The sequence below is a fragment of the Diadema antillarum genome, unplaced genomic scaffold, assembly GCF_040938485.1.
Source record: "Diadema antillarum isolate AM-2024a unplaced genomic scaffold, OU_Dant_1.0 seq00000152_RagTag, whole genome shotgun sequence".
Taxonomy (NCBI): domain Eukaryota; kingdom Metazoa; phylum Echinodermata; class Echinoidea; order Diadematoida; family Diadematidae; genus Diadema; species Diadema antillarum.
Window position 1 is genome coordinate 39,461 of NW_027271225.1, and position 12,833 is coordinate 52,293.

Sequence of the window (12,833 nt, forward strand, 5' to 3'; positions counted from 1 at the left end):
TCACATACTGGAATGAAAGTCACTCCAGGATAGATTTTAATTACCGACAAACATCCTCTGTAGATGATAGAAAAAAAAAACACCAACCAATTATTGAGAATTGTAGAAGGAAATGTTGCCACCAAGTGTAATTAGGAGTCTTCCAATTTACCAGAAAAGATTGTATTGCAACATGAACGGAATAATATGGGACTGAAAATGAATTCACGTTCTAAGTAAAAGGAATGCATCATTTTCTTAATGTATGAGTTGACAGCAAACACACACAGGTGCAAATGCTAGTTGTGGAAAAAGTTTGTAAGTCAACACACACATGAATATCCTTGCAATCTACAAACTACATCCTTAGGTGAATGTTAGACACTCCAAAACTGTTGTTAGTACACTCTCCACCATAGCTAGAGTTAGGGAGATATCTTTGACACCTCAAGAGTAGATTTCTTGTTATTAAGTTAAAAATGTACGATGGACAAATGAGGCAAGGCTGCTGCTAAGACTGATGCGCACATTTTTCTGCAAGTAAGCAGAAAACAAGAATGACCTGTTGGATGAGTCTCATACTCTGAAAACAAGAAGAGAAATGATAAGTGACAATTCAACGGGCACACATACACACACACAGACACTTTGGGATGAGTGAAAATGGCTTTGACAAGTTGAGAGACATTTTTCATCATCAAGCTGATGCTGAAAACACTTAAAAATGGGGAAAGATTTTGATTGAACAAAAACTGAGAAATGTTCAGACGGATTAGCAGATGTTCAACATTTGAAGACAATGACTGAAACTGATTGCAAAAAGAGACGGGGTGGACATGAGAAATGGGCGAGAGTTAGCATGATGCCACACCTCTTCCGGTCCTTCGTCATCTAGCTGGCCCACTACTGCCACCCCGAAGGGCGGGGCAGACTCTGCCTCGGCAACCTCAGCAGCAGCAATGGGCTGTTCCTCTACCGGTGGTTCCACCTGTACCTCATCTAGGTCGGTCTCTGTTGGTGGCAGGCTTTCTAGTCGGATGACCAGCCCCTTTCCGGGGACAGTCTCCACTCCCCGTACCTCAGACAATAAGAAAGCCTCCTCTTTCACCATTACCGTTTCCTTCTTCGTTATTACCACCTCCTTTGACACCACTTCATCCTCCTTCTCCTCCTCCTCCTCCTCTTTTTCCTTCTCCTGTTCTCCATCCACCTCCTCCTCCTCTTTCTTTTCATCTTCCTCCTCTGGTTGAGGCGAGTCATCATGGCTGGCCCCAACTACCACCGTCAGGACTGGCTCTGGAGCCTGGGGCGGTTCTGGGGCCTGGGCCGGTTCTGGGGCCTGGGCCGGTTCTGGAGCCTGGGCTGGTTCTGGGGCCAGGGCCACCTCAGTCTGGGGTGCCCAGATGACTGGTGGCTCGCTGGCAGCCTGATCAGCTTCTGGCTGCTGTTGGTACAATCATTACTTGGCTGGTTAGTTGGAACCCTAGGGGTTATTTTTCCTTTCAGTACGAGGTAATACCACCTCATTAGATAAGCTGTTGGAATCATTATTGCCATGTAGGTCAGGAACCCCTCCCCGGAAAGTGCGTAACTACAAAATCAGGAGTAAGGTACTCATTGAATATGTTATAATCATGAGGATATCAATGACAAAATTCTCACAGAAATGTGACATGAGTTTTCATGTAAAAGAAATAAAATCTACTTGCAAAGCCTTCAAGAATTCTCAGCTTTAAAGGAAATGTTGCTCTTTTGGGGCTTTTCAAGGATCCAAAAAGAAATAGAATGAGCCCTTCCGAGAGGGGTGTGCAACAATTCCAGAGAAAGCTCAAGAGACGTATCATTTGTTTGGATTAACAACAACAAAAAATGAGAGATTTCAGTTATCTTTATTAAGAATTTTAAAGTTTGTTACTGCTCTTTTCTTTCTCCTCCTTCATTACAACACAAGCAGATTTTGGATCTCCTAATATCAACTAGTTGGTCTTCAAAGCAATGAATGTGTAGATGTCTGCCTCATACTGACCAAAAGAAATCATGCATAGATGGATATCTATCAAATGATATTACTGTATTGAAATAAAATGTCACAAATACAACTGATCATATGGATGCCAAATAATTTGTATTGAGTAGACAAAGCTTGAATAGGGGGAAGACATCCCAGTAAGAACATTTTTGTAATAAGAACAGAATCAAATTAACATATTATCACTGGATACAATTGTAGATTTAATTGAGCCAGAGTAATTTGTATAATATACAGCAGCTCTGTACAGTTTCTACAACTATCACGCAGATATTGAAGATTTTTCATGAAAGGCGCATAAGAGTAATCTTTCTAATTTTCATATAAAGCACCATTTTGCCATTTTCTCATTGTATATTTTGAAGCTTGAATAAATATTTTATATGCAAGAAATGAATCGACAAAGACTTGAGGAAAAAAATCAAGATTCGCCATGTTTTGAATAGTAAATCTTTGCAACTAGACTTTTGGCCCTGAGTAGTGTGAGTTTCTATTGACATGCTATTCTACATCCATGTTGACTTCCATATACGAAGAAAAATAAAATGAACTGAATGGTAGCAGCTATTAAAATTGAGTATGAAATAGAAAGGTTGAGGAATTCTACAATTTGAATGATGTTTTCACAAAATAGTGATAGTGGTCCAAATCATTGAAACAAATCAAATGATGTAATACAAACACTAATATCTATGTAACAACAAACACTAATATCCATATCTATATCTTCACTAAATTTACTCTTTTGAAATGAATTAAAAAGGTTGAATCATCGTTGGGTCACATAAATTTAACAATGATGCATTTCAAAAGGGAGGAAGTTACAGCTTTGAAGTACATGTATCAAACAAAAATGTAATTTTTATATTTTTGTACTCAAATGAGAACAGTTGCAACGTGATAACATCATTACTTTATTTGCATAATTTGCATTATGTGATCACGACCAATATCACAGTTTTATGAAAACATGAACTTTTGAATTGATTTATTTTTTTCTTTTCTTATGATTCCATGCTAAGATTTCATGAAGATGAAACTGAATGCTATGTAGTCTTCTGTGTAACACTAATGATGTTAAAGCATGATACAATGAGCTGCTGGTAATTTCTTGAGTATTGAAACCATGTACTGAAATGCCTGGCTACACAGGTACAATGTATTATGGAATGTGGATGCCGTTTGATGAAAATACATGACTGACCCTGGACTTTGAGCAAATCATATGTCATGCTGGGCAAAGCTTGAAACTCAGTAATTAAACAAACAAAAACTGAGGACTAAGCCTCACAAACAAGCTACAGTAGCTACAGTACAAGTTTTGGTTAACACCGTCAGAAGAGCCAACAACAAAAGCAACAAAGTGTCCTGATACATCATAACATCATCAAATCTAAAATGATGTATACTGTATTGCAATACAGCTTTAAATACATTGTATGGAAGAGCAAAATAAATCATGAAAAAAGTAACAAGGCCAAAGGAAGAGTTTTGCTTGTCTCTTCATTTTGTGCATTTATTTCCTTTCATTTCTTTATTTTTAACTTTCACTATTATTTTTCTTTTACTGCGGGAAAATGGGACTCTAAGAGAATTCTGCATGTTAGAAAAACCCAGAGGTAATAAAGTTCTGTTTGCACCATCAGGGAATTTTTTATGACATATGCAGACATTGTTTGATACTCTGCTGGACAGATAAGAAAACATATTCCCTTGACTACAGTTCACATATATTAGGGTAATATTACTCCCTCTGCTTTCTCAAAAAAGTTAGTCAACTGCTCTTTCATTATGGTAGAAAAATCAAATTTTGTGGAATTCACATTATATTTTCGTAATATCGTTGTTCTGTCACCAACTGTTGTACTCTTCTCATCCAGCAGTGGCTGCACTGGAACTTTAGAAATTCATGACTTTGAACAGATTATGCGATTTTTCTCAAACTCTCACAGGTCTGTTCTACTGATAATGCTGCATTTATTCAAACCACGTACTGGAAAACCAGAAATGTTCGCATGTATTTTGATTTTGCAAATTTCGCAAGAGCCAAGATTCGCAAAATTAAAAGGCATGCGAAAGTTCTTGTCTCTGCTATGTGCATGGAATGCCAATGGCAATTCACGAAAATTTCATATTGCGAAACTATCTTGCTTTAGAGTATGTGGAAACTTCCTCTTTAATGCCATTACCAACATTGCTTTAAGTAGTATCAATATCAGTACCTCAGTACCTGTTTTTACTATGTAAGCAATGTTAGTATCGCTTTTGTTACCACTATCATAATAACAATCACCATCATCACCATCCTTATAATATCCAATTAGCAAATACTCTTCTACATAATGCTACCTACAGGATTCTACCTGAAATGAAGCTCAAAGATTTAAGTAGTACTTATTGCTTTAACCAGAATACTGGTCTACAGGACAGACGATGGGTCAAGCATCACCTTACCAGTTGTTATATGTATTGCAACAAGTTTTCTCTGTCGACCACAACCTCAACCAGCGTGTGGTTGGTTTCTTCCATTACAGCCACAAGCAGGAATGAAAGACGCAAAGCAAGTAATTTCAGCAATCTTCACTTCCCAAATGCTTGAAGGTTCTTCTCCTGCACAAACTTTAATATCTGTCAGTTGTTCTTTCATTTTTTTCCCTTTCAGCTATCTTTTTTGTGGCACAGCAGAGCAACATTCGCTTAATAATCAAATCTGCCACCATCTTGGCAACACTCTTTGCAACAAATAGGATCCATTGCACAGGGGGAAAAAACAAACAAAAACAAATCTTGATAGTTGCAGCAACTTTACACAGGATGGATACCAGGTCGTTTATAACTGCAATATAATTATGACATCACAAAGGAAGGGTAAATCATTGTTATTCTGGGGGAAAAGAAATTGATCACACAATCAGCAAATTTCCAGGAAAGAAAATAATGGCATTAACAATCAAATTGGTTGCAGGTTTGCCATAATTTCCACATCTTAATTAATGCAAGATGGCAGCAGTATAACACGATTAGAGTCACACCATATCAAGCAAAGGAAACACATAGTGTGCAACAGAACTAGAGCTTGCATTAAATCTAGAACTGTGTGTGAGACAAAGTTTATTTAGCAGAAATGCTGGACTCACAACTTGTTTTCCAAGCTACAAACTTGCATACCACACAAGATATTTGCAGAAAACAAAATGGAGAAAATTTAGATTTCCATTTTTATTTTTTTCCCTTGGATGTTTGCTTGATGACATTAAAAAATCACCAAGTCAAATATTTCCCTTCTCTATGACAAGACAAATTGTAAGAGGTAGCGAGTTCAAGGTTCAGAGAAAATATTGACTGCTTTCATGGTTTAGAGAAAATATTGACTGCCTTCAGGATTTAGATAATATTGACTGCCTTCAGGATTTAGAGAAAATATTGACTGCATTCAGGATTTAGAGAAAATATTGACTGCATTCAGGAATTAGAAAAAATATAGACTGTCTTCAGGATTAAGAGAAAATATTGAATGCCTTCAGGATTTAGAGAAAATATTGACTGCCTTCAGGATTTAGAGAAAATATTGACTGCATTCAGGATTTACAGAAAATATTGACTGTCTTCAGGATTTAGAGAAAATATTGACTGTCTTCAGGATTTAGAGAAAATATTGACTGCCCTCAGGATTTAGAGAAAATGTTGACTGCTTTCAGGGATTCAAAGAAAATATTGACTGCTTTCAGGATAGCTTTGATATCTATCGTGTCATCTATACAAAATATACAAGGACAACTGTCATGATAGAGAGATAAAATATAATTCACGCTCATTAACTGAGAAAGACAAAAGAAGTAGCATGAGAGATTAATATACAATGAAGAACATACATGTTTCTAGTATGAAGCGAAGATATATAGTACAGGTCAATTTTTGATTAGACATGGGTTTTGCATGATCATGAACAAACAGACTCGGCCTTTTAATAGACACAATAGCCTTGAAACATACACACATACACAAACACACACACACACACACACACACACAAACACAGACATAGAGACAGGAAAATATGTACCAGATATGAAAAAAACTGAAAATTGAAGTCAGGTGATTGAAGCTAAGCATGAACCCCTTTAAATACATCAGTGAGAATAATTTTGAAGATTATTGGGTATATACATGTACAGCCATAGAAAGAGGCATGGTTCACTAAATGTTATAGATACAGTTTGTGTGTCTGAAGAAATAGATGCTATCTTGTGGTAGAAGAGAGAAGACACCTTCTAGAATCCATATAAGGCAGGATGGATGCTAGCGCTGCTGTAAGCATGGGGATACTGAGTAAATATAGGAGTTAATATAAATGTCAAGAAAGAAAGGCTGAATATACATTGGCACTGAGAGAGGAATTAATAATGATTCAAATGAATAGTCGTGAGCTGCTCATATTTTTCTGGGATGCAAAAGGACAGAATGTGCTTATACGCTTTTTTTTTACTACTATTTAGTATATGTGACTTCAATGCTGATGTCACAATACCTCATTTGCATAGCTGTCAGTGACGAATGTTTTGACCGTTGTCGTGGTGATGATTTCAGGTCCCTCGGTGATCTCGAGCCGTGTTGGCTCACCCTCCAACAAGTCTGGTTGCTAGGAGACACAAAAATGATCGTTTCAACATTTTTCAACACACCACTTAGAAGCATAGGCACCGTTTGTATACGCCTCATAGAGGGGGGGGGGGGGGAGGTTATGTTCTAAACCAATACCTGATAAGGCATTAAACATTAAAATCATTCACAACACAAGCAGTCATAGCCCATGTGGCATACTGCTGCATACACCTCAATCTTAGAAACTGCAAAACCATAGGGAACCTTCAAGGGCGTAAGGATAAAATGGTAATTTAGATATCACATGAAATGCACTCATCTCATTTTGACACTTCCACTCACACAAGTTATGTACATGTGCATACTTACAAAAAAGACATACAGGCCAAGTTGTGGTTAATGGTAACATGATTAGTATGAACAAACTGATAATAAAAGAATAAACTGAAAGAAAGAAGCTGCCATAAACATTAATTGTTAATGAGTCAAATTTTAGCAAACTCCAGTCTAAGCAGACTGAAATTTTAACAAACTCCAATTTACCAGACTCTAATCTTAGCTGACTCTAATTTTAGCGGACTCCAATTTTAGCTGACTCCATTTGAACAGAATCCCAATTTTAGCTAACATCATGTTCAGCAGACTCAAATTTTAACAGACTTCAGAACAGATGTGGGGAAAGTTCCAAACTTTCATTTTCTCGTTGTTGTTGGTTTTTTTCCATTAAATCATCACTTTTATTTGACACTTTACAAACTAAAATCCATTTGCATGAGAATTAGGCTCATGTATTGCTAAAACACTCTGCAATGGATAAGAAGTAACCTCTGTAGTACTTCCAAAAACTAATGATAGAATTGCATGACCATTCTATATAAATAATAACTGGGTTTTCAGGAGAGCAGAGAAAAGCAGGAATGTGATAGGAAAGTACTGTTTAAAGACAGCTACAACATAAAAGTTCCTCAACTACATATATATTCAACATATAGTAGTGACCTGAAGTATCAGATGTTAGTAAAAGAAGCACACGGAAAATACACTGTAAATCACACCATAAAAATTCTTAATCTGTAGTATCTTGACAACAATAGAGCAAATAAAAAAATAAAAATAAATAAAGTGAGAGTGAGATCTCTGATTTGTGTAAAGTTCCTTACAAACAGAGGGCTAAAAATCATCAAATATATCAACCTCTCTGTAATAACCAAAGCATTTCACAAATTTTGTTTCTGTCTTGGTGGAGAGAGAAGGTAAGAATGGCAAAGCAGGGTAAAAGAGACACTATCAACCATGGAGTCAATATAAGTTAGTGAAGACATTTTTCCAGCACACACATACACACATTTATGTCATTTTGCACATTCACAAAAACATTTGTGTCCATACCATCTGCTGAAAAATCAAACATATGTTAGTGAAAGAGCACCATACTTCTGGAGAGTTTTGAAGAAAATGAAAAGCAATGACAGAAAAGATGAGAGTAAAGCATATGATAAATCAAACGTGATATTTCTGAAAGGAAAATGAGAGTTAAATGGGTCAAAATGTTGAAATGCAGAAGAAGCGAGAAACGGTGAGAGAAAGGTTAAGAAAAGACGAGTTACCTCATCTTCCGGTCCATCTGAACTCATCGTTGTTGTCTTGGTTTCCGTGACAACCTCACCATTCTATTAAAAGATGGAATGATCAACAGTGACACTGACAGACACAATTAACCACAGACATGCACTGTATTATTTCAACCTACAGTGTACATAGCCACTGCTGTATTTTCCAGCATAGTTTTTCACGTTTACCAGCACGCTTCCAGGTGGTCTAGACCAACTTGCACACCATTTACAGAAAAGGCACTGAGTGATCATCAAACATATAACTGAGCTCCAATATTGGAGTGAACTACAGCACAAACAACACAAATCAATTCTAAACATTATGTGAGGTCATGATAGTCAATAAAATGAGAAACATATACAGTGAAGCCACTTCCAATCATATTTGTGCACTGGAAAACAAGGGGGTGTAAAACAAAACACGACAGGGAAAGTGAATGTCTCCAACTTCATTATCACTTTGTGACCTGGGGGGTGTTTCATAAAGCTATTCGTAAAGTTACGAATGACTTAAGAATGACTGGCAATCTGTTCTGATGTGCTATACTCATCAGAATTTCAATAATTCAGCACAAGAACTGATCACCAGTCGTTCTTAAGTCGTACGTAATTTTACAAACAGCTTTAAGAAACACCCCCAAGCTTTGACACCAAAAAAGGTTGTCATCATCTTTGAGAGTAAAACAGAGACAGAGAGACCCGATGCCAACCTAGTCCCCACTTTCTTGGCATGAGAACATATAGAAGGAAATGAATGTTTGACACCATCTCAGTGAGTTTTCCTTCCAGAGCAAAAGTGTGATACCAACCTCATCCCCAGTTCTCTCCACTGTGTAGGTCGTAGTCTTGGTAGTGGTGACCGTTGTGACTTCTTTGTGGTATGTTCCCAGGTCAGGGTCCCCTTCTGCTTCTGGATCCACGGGTGGACTCGACGCCATGTTGTCAGCTGACCGCTGCAGGGGGTACAGAAAACCAAACGAGTAAGGTAAAAGCACATTGGCCCACTGACAGAATAACGCATGTTACCTCAGTCATCTTTTGAAATAGACAACACGAAAAATGAGCTCATTTCAATTCTTGAGGTGGATCAGTCCTTGGTGGTTAGAGTTTTCTGAAGTTTTTGACCAGCAATGTCTTCATGAATCACGTTCCTTTCACGATGCTCAAAAGAAACATTTTCTGAGTATTACTCTTGTATGATTCATGCTTCTGAAAGATTATAATGTAAAACACAACGGAAAGTAGCGACCACCTGTAAACTCCACAAAACAGTGATATCTAGTAGGATTTTTGGTGTTCTTGTATCACACTGCAAAATCAATTTGATCACAAATCTGCCAGTTATAGATATTTCCTTTAGGTATTATATCATCAATGCAATGTTAATCCAATCTAATGTAATGTTTAAGAAATGATTAGAATAGCCAGAACCCCCTCTGGATTTGCCTTTACATAATCATGCAATTACAGTCACACATTCAACAGTCTCACAATTTCTACATCTGGCAATTGAGAAGTGGCCACATTCACTAGAGTATGAGGTTAGTTTTGATCCAAGCCATACAAACAACAAATATGAAACATACAAAGGTTCATTCTGGTGTACAATTGCATTACATTACAATATCCAAACAGGCAATATCTGTATCAAAGGAATTAGGGATCAAAATTATCTCATGTGTAGCAGAACTACATTGTATTCATCTCTATTTTTTCTTTTTTTTTGTGAATGGGAAATCACTTCTAAAGCAATTACATGTCTACAGAAGACTCTAGTCTCATCATGATTTTAAATAAATACAGATGGGCTAGTCAAATTTTCTTGGCACAATACTCCTCTTCTATTTTCATTCCTGAGTTATCATATCAAAGTGTGTATCATGTCTCTTTATTCACATAGGTACAAAATTCTTTAAATGCACACATCAGCAATTGTGGTAAAAGGAAAATAGTTTCTTGAAATCAGAGAATTGGGGCAATTTTTCTGTGATTCCAAAGAAGATGAGGACAAGATGGCATGAGAAGTTCTTCTTTGCCATATATGGAACAAGAAAATGAACGGTGAATCTCCACTGTGAACAAAACATTTCTTCATTCATGAGCATAGCCTAAGCTAACACTACTTTATTTCACTCCGAGACTTGTGTAGCACAGATTTTGGAAAGACCTTGCCAAGTTTGTTCTACAATATTTCTTTTGCAAATTCCGCCACATTCCAGACACATTCCTCTTAACTAGCAGGATTATCAAAATCAAAAGAAAACAAAAATGAGGTGATAACAATAGATAATAACAATCATCAACAACAATACTTATGTGTGCATGTCTGGAACAATGAAATTTATTTCACAATGTGAAAAATGCATCTACATCAATTGTTTGCTTTAAGGGGAGCATTTTTTCTCTCTCCTTTGCTGTTTTTTAGGGGGTGGGAAGTTTTACGGTTATTTCTACAAGTGTTATTTAATGTATTCTTGAACATTATGGCACAGTGAGGCACTGATTATATCTGTTACTATGCACTGTAATTGTTACTTCCAAAAGCTGTACTGAAACTGTTTTGACAGCCTAGTATGGTTTCCAAGACTAGTTGTCTGCCATCCTTGTTGACAAGGTTTGAGTTGATGGAAGAGGTTTCATTGAAAAAAAAACAGCCGCACAATGGGACAAATTCCTTGTAAAGGTCATCGTAACAATGTCTCTCTCTCACACACAAATGTAAGGTGAAAACGAAGTAAAACTAAGTCTGCATTTGGTTTACTATATCAGTACTCTTGTTGAAAAAAAAAATGCAGTTGATACGATTATGAATTATATAATCAAACCAATCCTGACTTCCTGGCATATTGCAGTGGAATTATCCATTTTTTTTTGGCAAGATGCATGAAATAGTTTGCTTCTAGCAGCTTTGAAAAAAGCATATATATACAGACATACAAAGAGACTACAATACAGTTTGATATTTGAATCTTTTAATGCAGTATTTTCTATCCCAAGACAATATAGGCCCCTTTAACTCTATCTAAACAAAATGACACTACATTTAGTGTGATTGTGTGTTCATGTGTTTCTTCTTTGCAGTTTAACATAACAAGACAAAGCTTGCACAATGCATTACAACAAAAGACTGCACAGGATTGGACAGACACATTGGCACGAATTCCACGGCAAGAATACACGAAGCAAACCAACCCACTATCAGGTGTCGTATCAAAAAGAATCAAACCAAGAAGAGGAATGCCTTTTCACTTTCCACATAAAACAAACGGGAGTTGCATAAACAATCCAACGGCAAGTCAGAAGGAAGGAAAAGCAATCACAGTGGTTAAAGTGGTTTGTGTTATTTTGACACATAGCACTCCAAGTACCAGCTGACAGGCTCACAGAATTTAAACTTCATGCCACTAGGAACTTAACAACAAGAGGACATAATCTTTTCTTTTTTCTTTAATAATCAGAAATTTTATGAATGGAATAGGTATATCTGTAGATGGAAAGAGGGCTGATATAGACAGGAATTAATTTATTTTGATAGATCTCTGGATCATGGAATGGTCTGAAGGATGAGGGGTAAAATAAGGGAAGGATATCCTAAAAGAGAGACATGATTTTTTTGTGTGTTTTAACTTCTCAGTTCAAAATGTTCTGTTCACTCCTCTAGGATTTGGAATGACTAGGACTTCTTCTTCTCAGTAATTAGCCTCAGTGAAAGAATTATTGTGAGATTTATCACCTCCATATGTTTTCTTGCTTTTCCACAAATCAATGTATTATAAATGAATTCAATTGTAATTTGAAGTTTTCCCCACAGATCTTAACTTTCATACCTACAGAGAGGTCGTATTTGCTACAATTCATCGTAACACTAATGGTGCTCTGTTCGGCAAATGGCTCTATCATGTTTTAAAAACAAAAAGTTTTGATTTTTTTACACAAAGAAAGAAAACAGCAGCAAAGAAATTGCAATGAAGTGAAACAAAGAACTGAGGCAAGATACCTAAAAGTAAAAAATCAGAAGCAAAGGGGAAGATACAACAGCAGACTTTTTGATATTAATATCCTTCTGATTATGAAATAATAGCATTCAGACAGCACAAGGGATAATTCCATAAGTCAATAAAAAAATATCGCTTCAAACAAATTATCAGAGTATAAGAAACTTTTTGTTACTTACACTGACATTAAAAAAAATATTAAAAAAACTCTGGACTTGTTCCTTTGTTGGATAATTTCAACCAATCATATATGATAAGCCATACAATAAATAAAATAATCTTGTTTTACCTTTCTGCACCACAAATCTTGTCTAAAAAACAAATAAATAAATAAAGCACAAGCTAATACAGATTTCTAAGATTTGTACCATCATCATCAAACATCTATAATCAACTTACACCATAACGAGCATTCCATGATGAATGGAAACACTTTTGTTGGTATAACTTACTCTAGACAGTGATTACACTAATGCTTGTGATGCATTCTGCTTTTTACTGGACAGGGGGCTGAGGTTTGTGGTTATATCTGGGAATAACATTCTGGGGTTTGGGACATAACATATTGATTTCCACAAAATTTACAGAGTCACACTGCACAAGCACTACATGATA

General features: G+C 36.4%; 1 protein-coding gene across 9 annotated transcripts in view; it reads right to left on the reverse strand.

The window, feature by feature from the left end:
• The window catches only part of LOC139727805 (protein 4.1-like), a 154,677-nt gene that overhangs the window by 22,721 nt on the left and 119,123 nt on the right, over nt 1-12,833 (reverse strand). For 7 of the 9 annotated variants that reach the window (XM_071638777.1, XM_071638778.1, XM_071638780.1 and 4 more), the window contains 4 exons: nt 9,033-9,176; nt 8,218-8,280; nt 6,537-6,647; nt 851-1,423 (listed from right to left, as the gene is read on the reverse strand). In XM_071638777.1, the coding sequence (XP_071494878.1) occupies nt 851-1,423; nt 6,537-6,647; nt 8,218-8,280; nt 9,033-9,176 (891 nt within the window). The remainder of the gene's footprint in view (nt 1-850; nt 1,424-6,536; nt 6,648-8,217; nt 8,281-9,032; nt 9,177-12,833) is intronic. The other 2 variants (XM_071638779.1, XM_071638784.1) reach the window with 2 other exon arrangements.